The 17,553-nt window shown below is 39.5% G+C and overlaps 1 protein-coding gene across 1 annotated transcript in view; it reads right to left on the bottom strand.

Annotated features, from left to right (window-relative positions):
• IQGAP2 (IQ motif containing GTPase activating protein 2) overlaps positions 1 to 17,553 on the bottom strand; it is a 307,815-nt gene that overhangs the window by 104,889 nt on the left and 185,373 nt on the right. The window contains exons 11-13 of the mRNA XM_032277951.1: positions 14,853 to 15,013; positions 9,550 to 9,674; positions 1,133 to 1,296 (exon numbers count right to left, since the gene is read on the bottom strand). Of these exons, the coding sequence (XP_032133842.1) occupies positions 1,133 to 1,296; positions 9,550 to 9,674; positions 14,853 to 15,013 (450 nt within the window). The remainder of the gene's footprint in view (positions 1 to 1,132; positions 1,297 to 9,549; positions 9,675 to 14,852; positions 15,014 to 17,553) is intronic.

Here is a 17,553-nt window from a genome sequence, read left to right on the forward strand (position 1 = left end):
TAGAGATGGGGTTTCGCCATGTTTGCCAGGCTGGTCTCAAACTCCTGGCCTGAAGTGATCTACCTGCCTTGACCTCCCAAAGTGCTGGGATTACAGGCGTAAGCTACTGTGCCTGACCACATCTTAGATAGCTTTCAACAAGTTACTTAATCTTGGTTTCATCATGTGTAAGATGGCAATAATGATAGTGAAATGGTTCAGAAGGCTGTTATAAATTATTGTGATGATTAAATGAGATGATACACATGAGTATCTAATATCATGCCTGGCAAATAGTTGGTTCTCAATAAATGTCTGCATTAACCAAGGACATTTTTCTTGTTTGGAATGAGGCAGTTCCTAGGTTCTAAAGGCCTAGACAGAGAAGATAACCACCCTTTCAGTTGAGTTTGCACCTGAAGACACGGTAGCCGTAAGTGGCTAGGTCCAGGTGGCATCACTTCCACTCTTAGGTAACAGATCATATCAGCCTCACTACTCAGCCCACTTGCTTTATCACAGAGGCCAGTCTTTGTGGGGCTCCTTATAATAGCGGTGTAAGCTCTGTACTCAGAAAAAGCTACCGCTCTTCAAGAGGACAGCTCCTGCTCTACCGCCACACCTTCTCTGAGGCTTCTAGTCCTCCACAATCTCAAACATCTATGAATCACTCTGAGTATCTCTCATTTGAACACTTTGCACGCCCTTATCTTTACTATCACTTAACTGTTCCATGTGACAATGCCCACTACCTCAATCAGTTTCTAAGCATTTTGAAGATAAGGTCGGAGAATAGTCAAATGGTATTATGTGTCCCTCTGTATCCCCATCTTCTCTACCAGAAACTATGGACTGAACTGTGCGCATAGTATCTACTCAGGAAATAGCCAATGAATTGAACTCTGAATAAGAACTCACCTACAACTGAGTTTTTAGTTGAAGAATTGAAGCACTAAGTAGCTCCGGAGCTAGTTTCCCCCTAATGTTTGGTACTAGGAAAATAACAGCTCTATTATTTCCATTCTGATTCATGGGTAATTGTTGGGACAAGAAGCTCATGAGATTTAAGGTAAATGGGTCAAATCCTCCCTCCTTCCCCACCCCTGCCACCTAGCCTGCAAAATTTAAAAGAAACAGATATACTAAAACTTACCCCGAGTTTCTGTGATTTAGCATGGTATAAAACATCCTGGTAGTGCTGGGCATGGGCTGGGTCCACATCGCTAATATTTGCAGTAGGTAACAGCAAAGTTTCTAAAGTCCTTGAAGGATTCCCTTCATCAATAGCTTCATTGATGTACCCTACAGCTACCATTCCTAGAAAATGAAGAACAAGTTTCCCTTTTAAGTCACGGTACATTATAACTTTCCCAGTATCACCTATTGCAAAAGGCTAATAAATCAGCAGAGAAAAGCTGTAGGACACAAGATCCAGGAACAAAACCAATTATGTTTTTATATACTTATAATAAGCAACCTGAAAAGAAAATTAAGAACACATTCAATTCATAATAGAGTGCAACTACAAATACATTATAAGTATAAACAGAATAAATATTTAGATATAATTTAATGAAAGAAACACAAGACATGTACACTGAAAACTATAAAACACTATGGGGAAAAACTTAAAGACAAATACATGAAAAGATAGCCCATATTCATGAAATGAAATATTTAATATTGTTAAGATGATAATACTCCTTAAATTGATCTACAGATTCAATGCAACTTCTATCGAGGTCCCAGCTGCTTGTTTTGTTTGTTTGTTTTTAAGAAAGAGTTTCGCTATGTTCCCCAGGCTGGAGCGCAGTGGCATGAACTCCTCTCACTGCAACCTCCACCTCCTGTGTTCAAGCATTCTCATGCCTTAGCCTCCTGAGTAGCTGGGACTACAGGCCGTGACACCATGGCCAGCTAATTTTTTTTCTTTTTTGAGATGAAGTTTCACTCTCGTTGCCCACGTTGGAGTACAATGGCACGATCTTGGCTCACTGCAATCTCTGCCTCCCAGGTTCAAGTGATTCTCCAGGATCAGCTTCCTGAGTAGCTGGGATTACAGGTGCCCACCACCATACTTGGTTAATTTTTGTACTTTTAGTAGAGACAGGGTTTCACCATGTTGGCCAGGCTGGTCTCAAACTCCCGACCTCAGGTGATCCACCCACTTCAGCCTCCCTAAGTACTGGAATTACAGGCATGAGCCACTGTACCAGCCATGGGTAATTTTTGTATTTTTAGTAGAGTCAGGCCTTCATCATATTGGCCAGGCTGGTCTCAAACTCCTGGCCTCAAGTGATCCACCCATCTCAGCCTCCCACGATGCTGGATTACAGGTGTGAGCCACCATGTCCAGTCCCAGCTGCTGTTTTTTAAAAACAGAAATGGACAAGCTGACTCTAAATCTCATATGGAAATGCAAGAAACCAAGAATAACCAATAATCCGATCTTGAAGAAAGAACAAAGTTAAGGACTTTTCCCATTTTCAAAACTTACTAAAAAGGCTACAGTGATCAATACAAAGGATAAACATATAGATCAATGGAATAGAAATTGAGAGTGTGGAATAAAACCCTTACATTTATGGTCAATTGATTTCTGACAAGAGTGTCAAGGCAATTCAACGGGTAAAGTATAACAGTCTTTATAACAAATGGGGCCAGGAGGAGCGGACATCCACATGAATAAAGTTCAACTCCTATTTCACACTACACCAAAAATTAACCTAAAATGGATCACAGACCTAAATGTAAAAGCTAAAACCATATATCTTTTAGAAGAAAACTTAGGAGTAAATCTTTGTGACCTTGGGTTACATAATTATTTTTAAGCTGTGCTGCCCAAAGCATAAAAAAAAACAGCAAAAATGTAAGTGGGACTTTGTTGAAATGGGATTTTGTCGAAACTTTTTGTGCTCCTAGGACACCATAAAAAAAAGGGAAAAGACAGCTTAAGAAATGAAAGAAAATATTTGCAAATTCTATATCTAATAAAAGGACATGTATATAAATATATAAAGAACTGTTACAACTCAACAAGATAAATAACCCAATTTAAAATTGGCAAAAGACTTGAATAGACATTTCTTTAAAGAAGATGTATGAAGGGAAAATAAACACATGAAAAGGTGCTCAAAATCATTAGTCACTAGAAAAATGCAAATCCAAACCACAATATGACACCACTTCACACCCACTAGGATGGCTGCAATAAAAAACACAGTAACAGTGTTGGTCAGAATGTAGAGAAATTGAAACCTCATACACTGCTGGTGGCAATGAAACTGATGTAATCACCTTGGAAAATGGTTTGATAGTACCTTAAAATATTAAGCATATAATTATGTTTAATAATTTGAATGTAAGTTATGTGAATCCAGCAATTCTTCTCATGTTCAACTGATTACTGGATAAATAAAAAGTAAATCCATAGACTGAAATATTCTCTGACCTAGAAAGGAATCCGAAGTGTATCAATGTGTGACACATGGGGAAGAACCTTGAAAACATTAAGTAAAAAAAGCCAGCCGGGCGCGGTGGCTCAAGCCTGTAATCCCAGCACTTTGGGAGGCAGAGGCGGGTGGATCACGAGGTCAAGAGATCGAGACCATCCTGGTCAACATGGTGAAACCCCGTCTCTACTAAAACTACAAAAAATTAGCTGGGCATGGTGGCGCGTGCCTGTAATCCCAGCTACTCAGGAGGCTGAGGCGGGAGAATTGCCTGAACCCAGGAGGCGGAGGTTGCAGTGAGCCGAGATCGCGCCATTGCACTCCAACCTGGGTAACATGAGTGAAACTCCGTCTCAAAAAAAAAAAAAAAAAAAAAAAAAAGCCAAACACAGAAGACCACATATTATTGAATTTCATTTATATGAAATATCTGGAATAGGCAAATCCATTGAAACAAAGTACATTAGGGGTAGCTAGGGCATGGGAGGAGGGGGAGAGGGAGTGACTGCTAATGGGAATGTAATTTCTTTTGGACTAATGAAAATGTGCTGAGTTTAGAATATTTTGGTGATGGTTGTACACCTTTTTGAATAGATAAAAATCACTGAACTATACAGTTTAAAAGGGTGAATTTTATGTTATATAAATTATATCTCAATAAAGCTAATTTTTTTTTTTTTTTGAGACAGAGTCTTACTCTGTCACCAGGTGCCAGGCTGGAGTGCAGTGGCACTATCTCGGCTCACTGCAACCTCCACCTCCTGTGTTCAAGCAATTCTCCTGCCTCAGCCTCCCCAGTAGCTGGGACTACAGGTGCACACCACCACGCCCAGCTAATTTTTGTATTTTTTGTAGAGAAGGGGTTTCACCATGCTGGCCAGGATGGTTTCAATCTCTTGACCTCGTGATCCACCTGCCTCAGCCTCCCAAAGTGCTGGGATTACAGATGTGAGTCACCGTGCCGGCTAATAATGCTAATTATTAAAAAGGGGGCATAACTTTGTGCAGAGGCAGGAGCAGGGATGCTGATTTCTAGTGTAACCCTCACTTAGATGTTAGATAGTAATGCCAAGATATTTGGTGATGCAATCACAGAATACCAGAGCTCAAAGAAGTTAATGCAGAGATACATTGAAAAGAAACCGAAGTAGAGAGGTTTAGATAAACATTTTATTTTTTGGGTAACTCTACTTCACCACTTTGTAAAGGATGTCAAAACAGAGATGGTTCAAAAGTGAGCAATTCCCTACAGTGTTAATGAAGAGTAAGTTTCAAGGTCAATGTACTATCCAATGGAACCTTCTATGATGATGAAAATATTCTGTACCTGTGCTGTTCAATATGGTAGCCATTAGCCACATGTAACTGTCGAGCACTTAAAATGTGGCTAGTATAACTGAAAAACTGATTTTTAAATTTAGTTCTAATTAATTTAAATTTAAATTTAAATAGCCACATGTGGCTAGGAAATGTAGGTAGGCTCCATGGAAATAAAGTCAGGCGTGTTCTGGGATACTTTTGTGGTTCAAATATGGGTAATTAATTTCATATATTGTTTATATAATACCAGGTGGTAAAACATTCATGGATGTACCAAAGAATGAATAAGTGCATCCTCTAATTTAATTTTCTACCATCTCTAATACACCAAAGGATCTTAGAACATGGACTATGGGGCCAGGCGCAGTGACTCACGCCTATAATCCCAGGGCTTTGAAAGGCCAATGTGGGCAGATCAGTTGGGGCCAGGAGTTCGAGACCAGACTGGCCAACATGGTGAAACTCTGTCTCTACTAAAAATACAAAAATTAGCCAGGCAAAGTGGTTCATGCCTGTAATCCCAGCACTTTGGGAGGCTGAGGTGGGTGGATCACTTCAGGTCAGGAGTTCGAGGCCAGATAATTGCTTGAATCTGGGATGTGGAGGTTGCAGTAAGCCGAGATTGCGTCACTGAGCAAAACTCCATCTCAAAAAAAAAAAAAAAAATAGCCAGGCATGGTGGTGCATACCTGTAATCCCAGTTACTTGGGAGGCTGAGGCAGGAGAATCACTTTAATCCAGGAGGTGGAGGTTGCAGTGAGCCAAGATTGCACCATTGCACTCTAGCCTGGGTGACAGAGTAAGACTCCATCTCAAAAAAATGTATATATGTACATGTATAGACTATAGGATTCACAAATGAAAAGCATGGAAGTTAAACTATGAGACCTGAAAAGTTTTTGCAATTCTAACGAAATGGATCTATCTGGAGGTTACTTCTCAATTCCTTATTATTAAAAAATAAACATCCATTCATAAAAAGATACATATGCATTTAGACAGACACACACATACATATATACATAACACATATATACACACACTGCCAAGGGGCTTTTGCTTCCTGGGTTAGTACTGATGGACCAGAACTGTTAAAGAGACTAGGCATTAATGAGCAATAAGCTTAGAATATAAGCATTTTTTAAGGCCAGACTTAATATTTCTTATTTTTTTATTAGATTTCATCTAAAATGATCACCAGTCACTTCACAAATCTGATATGCCATGAAATAGAATGAGTACCACTCATTTTGTAAAAAAGTATCTCCATCTTGATACTCAAGTAAAGGTAAAATATTTAGCTAAATATTTTCTGAATAGATGAGCCCATAACCACCACCTTGTTAAGAATGAAAAGATTTACCTGTAAGAAGAAAGAAACCATCTAAAACTCCAGTTTAAATGGTTTCAAAATATGTTTGAAGAAAAAGCAAAACTATTTCTCTAATGAGCAAGTTATATTATCTGTAAACACTGAGAGAACTCTGGAAAGTCTATGTATTATCTATATACAAGGTACTGTCGTTTCACCCTGTAGGATTTATAAACTGGAGTGCATGGAATATTTAGTGTCACTCTCTGGTCACCCCCTCTTGGGTAAGCTGTTCTAAATACCTTTAAAACACCCCATCCAAAAATGGTCTTAACAGAACCAATGGCCGATCACCTGGAAGTGAGTGCATTTCAGCTGACTTGATTGAAATCACCTGGTAAAGTTGTTGTTTGGTGCGTTTCTAAGAACACAAGCTGCTGAGGCCATAGTGAATGACATCATAGGAGCTGAAAGATCTACCCACAAGCCCCCTGGGAACATGTGCATCACTTCCTCTGTTTATAAATAAAAGGGAAATCCTGTTCGAATAAAGACTGCTGAGCTGCACTCAGCCCATGGTCCACTTCTTTATATCAAAATGAATTATTACACCATTCTAGTCCATGAGAGTGTGGGTGTTCTCTTAGAGTTCATGTGTTTGAGGCAGCAGATGAGGTAACCTACAAAGAATGGTACCTACCAAATTTAAAGAGCAAAAACTCAAAGGAAGAAAACTTCCTAATCTAGGGTATATGGTTAAAATAATGCTCCTCTATGGCTCTACTGGGAAAAGTAAACTTTTCAGTAAGAAATCCACAGAGCCTGAGGAAATGCATTTAGCAGCTAGCTTCTCCATTAAATTCACCTTCTATATTTCTCATTTTCCGTAGCTGCTTACCTCACCTACATCACAATGCGGACATGGAATTAGACCTCAGAGCATGTAACAGGAGTAAGGTGGGGAGGCAAGAGTAATGTACCTTCAAAACGTCCATGAAAAATCCTCAGCTCCTCAGACGACATAATGACTATACTGAGCATTCCTGTCTGTTTACAATGATGTATTTTAGAAATTTTAGATTTTTGAGCAATTGCCTAAACATGATATCAAACTCAATACTCATTTTGACAGAAGAAAAAAACAAAACCAAAACACAGATAAATTACTCTGTATTAAAGTTCCCAAATTCTAGACAGGAAATACTAGTGTCTGAAATACCTTCTCTGGTTATGGCATATGTCCTTTATGACAAGATATTCAAAAGAAGTATCATAGTGAGGCCGTGTGAAATGTCCTAGGGTGAATAACTCAGTAGTGCTGTTACCTTGATAGATAAAAGCCACAGCAATCAAATGAGATTTTTACTTAAAAATAATATCACTTACAAAAGACTATTCTCTTTCTAAGGTATACAAATATTACTTGTTTTTCTTCCCCCTAGTAAACAAAAGGCTCTGTTTGATAGCCAGGAAGAAAAATGGCATTTTCCTTCTTTTAGTCAGTGTTAAGTCTACAATCGTTCAGCACTGAGAGCTAACATTCATTTGTGTAAGCGGCACATAGAGAAATAACCAAAGCAGAACTGAAGCATGGGTATTGCCAAGAATTGGGAAAAAAGTTAGAAAGCAAAGATGGGAAATGAGTCTTTGTTTTGCCTACCAAAAGAAAGGAATCCTACTTCTTGGGTGGCAGTTGCCATAGCAACCAAACCACCGCTGAAGGAGATTCAGAGCATTAAGGCGGAAGTTGTGGAGAAAGAAGCGTGGGGGACTGAGCTCTGTTGCAGGACACTAGGAGCAGTGGTGGTCCCCCAACCCCCGCCTGATGATGTTGAACATCTGCTCAAATTAGGGCCTGCATCTTGACTAATCTCTGCCAAGAACCATAAACTCCCAAGCTAAGTGTCAGAAAAGAGCTAAGTGGGCTGTGAGCAAGCTGTTTGATTGCAGACATTTTTAAACGCTTCACTGAAAGGAAATGCCGAGGCCACAGGAAGCCGTGCCATCCCAAAAGAGATTTAGACTTGTGCACAACTTGGAAAGGACAAAATGAAAGTGTCCAGGCATCCGTGTAACAGTGGGACATCCGTGGTACTTTATATCAGGGCAGCACACCTGGATCCTGTTTTATAGCAGGGGCTTAAAGTGAGAATACGGTTACAAAACAAGAACCAAATCTGACCTTGATTTTTGGCCAGTGTTCACAGGAAATAGCAAAGAAAAAGAAAAAAAACTTTGTAAATACAATTAATTAACAGAGTCCTATGTTTTATTTCAAGAGTGATCTTAGTATTCCTAAGTTAAATACAGCATTAAAAGACCAGACCTAAGACCTTCCCCAAACGCACTAGAATAAAACATAATAAACTGTGAGAGAAGTATCTGCCCACTCTATCCTCAAGCTTAGAGCAAATGAGTTAGAAAAGTCAAAGCTGGAGGGTGGAAGAGAGATCAATGATTTTAGCAATGCTCATCCACTCTTGCTCACAAGTCAAAAGCTCATAAGCCACAGAAGATGGTATTGGTTTGTTTTCATGATGGAAAACACAGCCTGAAGCTTGAATTTGGCAATGCATACTACAGAAAAGCAGTGAGTGTACATATTGCAGAAGCTACATAGCTCCTTGTTCTTCATTCTACTTTTATAAGCAAGAAGCAAATGATAAAGCAGCAAGCTGATATTCAAGAAAGCAGGTTTCAGGGTGTATCTTGAGGTTGGTATGCTTTTATCCTGGTAGCTCATAATTTCCTCAAAAACAGCAAATCACCATGTTTTATGATCATTAAGCAACAGCTAGATTGTCTTCCAACTTCTCCATTTGTGGGGCAGAAAATCATGTCATAATTCAGAAAAAAAGATGCTCAAATAAAAGGTCAAAATAAAATTGGGTGCTTAAAAATATGAGTTATTGGCAGGTGCGGTGGCTCATGCTTGTAATCCCAGCACTTTGGGAGGCCCAGGCGGGCGGATCACGAGGTCAGGAGTTTTAGACCAGCCTGACCAACATGGTGAAACCTCATCTCTACTAAAAATACAAAAATTAGCCAGGTGTGGTGGTGCATTCCTGTAATCCCAGCTACTCAAGAGGTTGAGGCAGGAGAACTGCTTGAACCCAGAAGGTGGAGGTTGCAGTGAGCCGAGATTGCGCCACTGTACTCCAGCCTGAGTGACAGAGCGAGATTCCATCTCAAAAAAAAAAAAGTTATTGAGCTGTCTCTGAAGTACAAATAACCAGAAAATACCAGGCCTTCTACTTGTGTATTTTTACTCAATTATGTATTCTTGTATACACTTTGTAATGTTTATAACATATTGGTAAAGTAGAATAGGCATAAAATCTATATATAAACAAAGGTATGCATATTAGCGGAGTGTGCTCTCACAGAGTTCCTGAGCAAAAACTTAAAGTTTTAATCTAGAAAACTAAGTTGTCCAGATACTGTCTTCTCCCACTATGCTAGAGAAGTAAACTGTCTTATACTTACGGTCATTTTCTTCTTGAATTTGAGCATTAACCATATCAATACAATTCTGAATTTCGTTCCAGCTTAAGTTATCTTGCCCTTGGGATAAAACTTCTAGTTTAACAGAGAGTAGTGTGTTTGCATAACTGTGGAAGAGAAAAATATCTTGATGTTAATCAGAGACATTCATTCTTTGTTCATGCTATATTTCTCAAACATGACATATGGTCAAATGTAGTTGTTATGCAGTTAAAGAGTAGAAAGGCAAATAGAATTGTCTTGTGTAGCTCTGTCAACATACACCAAGCTTACTTGTACTAATGGTGTTTTCTTAAAGTATTTTTATAAACAAATTCTGTTTAATGAAAGCTCTTCAAAATCTAAACTTGTACCTAATTCAAGCAAAGCTAGAAGCTGTCAAGTCTGTGAAATTACTTTTCCCCAGTTACTAATTGTTCTCCCCTTTGTATGTCTTGGTTCTGCTCAGTCTTCAGATGCTTGTTACAGGAAAAAATTCAGTTACCATGGCTCTCAATCTTTCTATCATCAAGAGAAGTCATTATTTCTCATGTTCCTTAAAAAAATCTAAGTTTTAAAAGACCTTTTCCACTCTAACTCTTATATAGCTGAGCCACCTTGAGGCCAGATATGCCACTGAGGTATCAGATAACATGCAAATGCAGTTCCAGAAACCTTGCTGAGTAACACAATCTTTACTGTATGTTGTCCTGAAGAGATGGCACATGGTTTTGACCAGGATATACTGAAATTCCTTTTCAGCTGCCCATTTCTCCAAAGGCTCCTAGCCAATACTCAAAAATCTCTCAGGCCTGGTGTGGTGGCTCACACCTGTAATCCTAGCAATATGGGAAGCTGAGTGAGAGGACGGCTTGAGCACAGGAGTTTGAGACCAGCTTGGGCAACATAGAGACACCTCGTCTCCATAAAAAAAAATTAAAATTAAAAATGGTCCTCTCACCCGTCATTTATGACCCACGGCCCTCCTCACTATGCACAGCCCTCTGGATGATACGGTTTATTCAACCACTCCAATTACTTTTTTATTGTCTGGGGACATTTCAGGGAAAAACTTAGTCGTACTGATACATTAAGAAAACTTTTACTTCTCAATAATCAATTTTCCCACTCTCCAATTTCCACAGAAACAATATTACAATCACAGGCCAACATGAACTATTCTAGCCAAAAGTAATGAAACTACATAGTTTAGTGTGCTTTTGTGTCTTTACACCAGGGCAATGAAGAACAATCCTCTGTGTGTAATGAGTCACTCTGCAGTTTGACTTCTGAATAGTCTCCAGGGATCTGGTAATGGCAGAGGTTAAAATGAAGTCTAAAACTGCTTTTTTTTGGTTGTGACAAACTTTTTCAAAATTCTGGATGCTTCAAGTTGGCACACAGCATCTTCCATGGAGCGTAGCTTGAAAGAAAACATCATTCAAAACAGAAAATGGTGGTAACAATTAATTGTCTGTAGCTGAATGAGGCCTCTGCCAAGTGCAGATGTGAAATACACTAGCGACCACAATAACAATATGGATAAGTGGCAACGTGCACTGTTTAGTGCCCCTCATAGACGGAGACTATTCTAAAAGCGCAAAGTCCTTACGGGCATCCCATATACTTAACATCTAAATGCTGACCCAATAGGAGTGAAATGGGAAAGTTAAAAATAAAACAGAGAGGCCGGGCAGGGTGGCTCACACCCATAATCCCACGACTTTGGGAGGCCGAGGCAGGTGGATGGGGAGGCCGAGGCGGGTGGATGACGAGGTCAAGAGGTCGAGATCATCCTGGCCAACACGGTGAAACCCTGTCTCTACTAGAAATACAAAAATCAGTCGGGTGCAGTGGTATGTGCCTGTAATCCCAGCTACTTGGGGGGCTGAGGCAGGAGAATTGCTTGAACCCAGGAGGTGGAGATTGCAGTGAGCCGAGATGTTGCCACTGCACTCCAGCCTGGCAACAGAGTGAGATCCTGTCTAAAAATAAAATAAAATAAGTAAAAACAAACATAGAAATACAACCACCCATCATTACTTTAGAAATGTACAAAAACAAGCTATAAAGGGAAAATATTTTAGGAGTAACATAAGCAGCTCCACAGGCTTTTCCAATTGAGTATTTCTCTCCATACTGAAGTTACCAACTTTGGGAAATATTCCATAGTTTACCCAAACAGGTCAATGTCCTCTCCTCTCACTCCTTCTCTCAGCTCTCTTCACCTCATGCTATGGACAGACTAGTAAGGAGTCTACTAATCTAAGAGGCCTGGGAAGGTCTGAGAAGATCAGTAATCCAATTTAGTTCATCAGATGCTTCTAAGTACTTACTACATGTAAAACTGTAGGAATATTAGGAGGAAAAAAAGGTGCAGCCTTTGTGCTTAAGACCAGTGTGTAAGATGACAAAAATTCCAAAAGGTATAAAAGCAGAGTGCAGGAAGGCCCACTAAAGTAGAGAGTCCCTAAAAGTAGATATAATGGGATTCAAAGCAAGAAGTGGAAGGAAATCCTTAGTGGTGGAGAGCCTTTCCTGGGACGGGCACTAAATCAAACACTGAATCCTCAAAACAGATCTGCAAATGCAGAGTTGGGCTTTTGTTTCTTTTGTTTTTGTACTTTATAGATGAAGGAAAAGGGCTCAGTTTGGAGGGTCAAACTCAGACATTTTTGGCTCCAACACGTATGCTCCTCTAACCACATCATGCTACCTCCCAGGAGAGATAACATCAGATGTGGGGATGGGGAGAAGCATGGATATACCTCATGGAACGTAATGTATGCTAGGTAGGGCTTAGGAGCTCCAATACCATGGTTAGTGGAGTTGAGTGAAGATACCAAGTTCCTGATGGTGAGAGGACCATGCCTAGGAACACAGAGACCAGAAAGTACACTTCGGCTTGGCTGAAGTGCAAAATACGAGTAGAGATGGAGGTGGAGCTAAGGTCAGAACAACATGCTTATGGTGAGAATTCTGGTCTTAATTCGGATGACAACAAGGAACAATCAAACAGGAGAATTAGCTACATTTTAGAACAGTTAATCTGGGAACACCGTGTGCCCAAGGCTAATGTTAACCCATATAATACTTTTGTGAGAATTAGACAAAAGAATCTTCCTGGGCAAGTACAGCCCCAAGAGTAGAAGCCATGGTGAACAGGTAGAGACTTTGCATGAATTCATCAAGGTGGCCTTGCACAGTATGCTTGTGCTATGAAAAACCTACTCTATGTGGCGAGGCCCTGGACAGAGCACTGTTTCTCAAACTTCATTAATCTGCAAAACTGGGCTTCCAAGATCCCAAGTCAAGATGCTGACTTTGGAAGTAAAATGCCAGGGATGTATAAAATCATTTGGGGCGAATTCAAGTGTCAATACAAGAACCCAAGTGGGCCCTGAAATCCCACGTCAGTACTGGGTCATCCAGATCCAGAATGTACTTAAATTAAAAAAAAAAAAAATCAAAACCATTTAAAAAGTTTTCCACGCAAACGGAACAGGACTACTTCTTTAAGGGTATTTGTAAATGAGGAAGTGGGCACTTTTGATAATCAGAATGAGTGAGTCGGAGGCTACTGTCATGTAGAGGGCAGTTGCCAGGTATGCTAAATATGTGGGACATTCTTTTTTTTTTTTTTTTTTTTGGGACGGAGTTTCGCTCTTGTTACCCAGGCTGGAGTGCAATGGCACGATCTCGACTCACTGCAACCTCCGCCTCCTGGGTTCAGGCAATTCTCCTGCCTCAGCCTCCTGAGTAGCTGGGATTACAGGCACGCGCCACCATGCCCAGCTAATTTTTTGCATTTTTAGTAGAGATGGGGTTTCACCGTGCTGATCAGGATGGTCTCGATCTCTTGACCTCGTGATCCACCCGCCTCAGCCTCCCAAAGTGCTGGGATTACAGGCTTGAGCCACCGCGCCCGGCCTGTGGGACATTCTTAACAGTTACCTCACCAAGATGCCCCACTAGCCTGTAGGCTTCAAAAGGGATTGACCAGCTCTTCTACTCTAGCACTAAGAAAGTATGGCAAAGCCTGGTTAGGTAGGAATGATGAATGAATGGGGAGAGAAAAGAAGTAGGATGACCAGTTTAGGGGTTACTACAGAAGCCAAAGTGAGAAGTAAAGAGGGTGGCTGCAGGGAAACGGAAACATCTTGCAGAGGTATAAGGCACACAGATGGGCCACTGACAGCAGGCTCTTCAGTGCACAGGGGTGCCCAGCTGAGGGCAGAGGGAAACTCAAATTGAGCTTGTGGTTTCTCAGCTTGCAGGAGAGGATGGTGCTATAACAGAAACAGTGGAGGTAGATATAAATTACCTTGGAAACAGACTCTGAGGAGTCATATGAACCACATGGCCAAATTTAAGTAGAACAAGAGAATTAAGTTTCTACAAAAAGACTGAAAACAAGGAAAACCCACCATCCTTCCATTACTTGTTGGCCATTCTCTACGTAGGCAAGTGGTCAAATGCCATTTGTTTGACCTAAGAAATCACTGGTTTTTCCTGTGCGACTGTACATGACCCAAGAGAATTAGCCAGCCTGTCTAATAGAGCAGTTCCAAAATCAGTAGCTGAAAAGAGCTTTGGTCAAGATCTGTGCAGACATCTCCCCCTGGTGGTTACAAGAATCCAAGGTTCACTCATTTTAACTGGGGTTTTTGTCTCAGTGACTCTCAACTGGCTCCCAATTCGGGTCATTTGATTTTCTCTCCAGATCTGCTGTGGTGTTTTATAATAATGCTATCAGTTGTACTATTTGGTAGGATACTTCAGAAACATGAAATGAAAGATACTAAATGGATGTTATTACCCACTGCCATGACCCACTGTGGCCTCAGGATTTCTTTGGCTTAATAATCAGAAGAGTGTAGTTTGGGGCCCAACTGCCCAACTTTAGTTCCATAACTCTGGATTCTGTTTCTGCATCAGTGAAATAAAAGAATTGAACTGGATGATTATTAAAGTTATTCTTCTACATCCTGCTGCTGTTTCCAAAAGACACACAAGGAAAGGTATGTTTCCAATAGTTTCTTTATTTTCAGCCTATCAAATAATCTCTGCCAATGACAAAGTCATTCATTAATTGCCACAGGATGATCACTTTCTGATTCTTTTTGTTTCCCCAGAAGGAATACTGTAAACAAGGATACTAATTAGAAGGACTCTTAAAACAGACTGCTTTTCAAAAAATATGAGCATGGTATACGGATTTCTCCACCAACAGACAAATTCCTCACTTGTAAGATCTGCCAACTACCATTTCTGCATTGAAAGAAGGTTTGGAAAATGTTCCTTACCGTTCCACATATGCCTTGTCCAGATTGTTTAAGCCTATTGTGGGGCTTCTGAGTTGATTCTGCACAGACACAAGATCGTTGCTTTCCAAGGCCTGGTTTAGTAAAGCAACAGCAGACAACATTTCCACAGCAATCAAAAGCTCCTCGTGGGCCAAGTAGTTCTGTTGGAAAACATGTGGCAACATAAGCTCTCCGCACAACACACCTCATGTGCACGATGGAGGTTTACAATGCACATTTCACCAAACAATGAAAAGTCAAGAACTTGACAGCTCAGCAGAAAGAGGAGTCGCTGGCCACTTGCTTTCCACTGGCTTTAAGAACAGGTATATGGTTCCTGGGTTTTCCTTGGATGATCATTTTTCAGACTTAGTTGATCACAGTGGAAAGTTACAATACCACAAATATCTGCATTCCCATTACTGATCCTGAATCCCAGCTATATTGGCTGCTTAAAGGCTCAGTTCAGCCATATAATTAAGCCAAGGACTAGATAACATTGTCACTGACTGAGAGTGCCAGATAAGATTTTAGCACAGCTAATGATTTCCAGTTTGAAATAAGGGTTAAGGGAAGGTTGGGAGAATTTCATCTAAAAGTTATAATCTGAAACACAAAGCAAGGTCTTCAAACCAAGACTATTGATTCTAATTCCAAAATTCTGATTTCAGAATAAGAAAGGATAGTTTAATCTTCCAAAGCAAATGGGAAGAAGGGGTTACCATAGAGAGCATGTAAGTAAATTTTATTCAAATATCTTACACGAAATACACATTTAACATATAAGGTATCAAATTATAAGAGCAGAATGCAGTCATTTATAATTCACCTCCTCTACCTCTTTCAGTGACCTGTCCATGGATACCTAAATTGGTATATGGTAAAATGGAAAAGGAGAAAGGAAGAAGAAATGGAGCTGGACAGCCACAGGTTAACCATGGCCATTTAAGGATGAATGAGTGTCCTCAGGCATAAGTAAGCCTTGAGTTTCAGAGCCAGAGAAGTAGAAGAAAATATTAATGAGAGAACCTAAGTGAAATTAAGAAAATAAGCTATTTTTCTTTTATTACAAATAGTATATGTGTATTTAGAAAACATAGAAAGTCTTCTTTTTTTTTTTTTTTTTGGTAAAGATGGGGCTTCACTATGTTGCCCAGTTTGGTCTTGAACTCCTGGCCTCACGTGATCCTCCTGCCTCAGCCTCCCAAAGTGCTGAGATTACAGGTAGGTGCTACCATAGTCAGCTGATACAGAAGTCTTAATAAGCAAGAATAAGAAAACAAATGCTATCACCTAAGCTCTTTTGTGTATATCCTTTTATGTATTTTAAATTCATACATACATTTGCAGAGGTTTTGTCTTTATAACTGGCTTTATTTTCTTATTGCAAAAAACAAGATAATGCTATATATCTCAATCTCATTTTTTTCTGCTTACTATTTGTATGGATATCTTTTCCAGTCATTATTCTTTACATTGTCATTTTTACTAGTTGCACGTATTTCTAGCATATATAAGCAGCATAAATTAGGCAATCTGTTATTAATTAAGTAGTCATTTGTTTCCTGTTTTTCAATATTACAAACAATGCTGTGAAACATCTCTGTGGCTAAAGCTCTTTGGTTCATATCCTTCGGGCTCATTTTCTAGAATGTAACTGTCAGCGTCATGGGCTTTTGATCTATATTACTAAGACCACCCTGCAGAAAGGCTGTATAGTTCACACTCTCAGCGGCTGTGTAGAATATGTTTGTGCCCCATATTTATACCTACACTGGGTTAAATCTTTCTAATCTCTACCAATCTAATTTAAAATAATAAGTGTACTGTGTTTTAATTTATATTTATTTACTTCTGATTGAGTTTGAGCTTTCTTTTGGTTTGTAATTTGTATATTTCTTGTTTTATGAATTGCCAGCTCATGTTCTTGGCATGTTTGTTGTATGTGAACAAGTGCTGATTGTGATTTTAAAGATCCAATGACTGTCCTGTGTTTTTCCTCAGAGCTTTAATTTTTAAATTATTTTTTACATTTAACATTTTAAGTTGAAAGTTTATTCTGATATATGTGTAGTGAGTTAATGTTTTCTAAACAAAACTTAAACACTTGCAAAGACATCATTTATTAAATAATCCTTTCCTCACCTTCTTGAAGTACGAGCTTTGTCATATACTGAATTCTTGGCTCTGCCTTCAGTAGTTTTCATTTTGTTTCATTGTTTGGCTTATAGGAGTGTTAGTAAACATGTTCTTAATTACTGTAACCTTGTATGAAATTATTGTTGAATGTTGTTGTCATATTAAGGAGTACAGATTTACAAAACTCAAAGCCATTGTGCTAATGCTCTTATTTGCAGTTTCTAAAATTACAGATTGAGTTTATTTTCTATATAAAAAACATTATATATTATTAAAAAAACACACATTGATATAGGTAAAAAATTATCCAAGGTTTTTCAAATATCACACAGGGAATAAGAACAACCTATTTTCCCATGTATATGTGTAGACAACTGCTGGAATCTCCTAACTACGCTCTTAGATTCTTTATGTAGACTAAAAGCAAGAGTTAACCAGGAAGGGGGCCATGGAATTGGTATGGATGGGCCAGTGAGACCAGCATTGGTACAAATTAGAGATCCCCAGACCCCTAATCCCCTTTTCCTAACTAGGCTTCCCTAGTGCGCCATGGCTCTCAGGG

This window comes from Sapajus apella, unplaced genomic scaffold, assembly GCF_009761245.1.
Source record: "Sapajus apella isolate SASKATOON/1434 unplaced genomic scaffold, GSC_monkey_1.0 scaffold1, whole genome shotgun sequence".
NCBI lineage: Eukaryota > Metazoa > Chordata > Mammalia > Primates > Cebidae > Sapajus > Sapajus apella.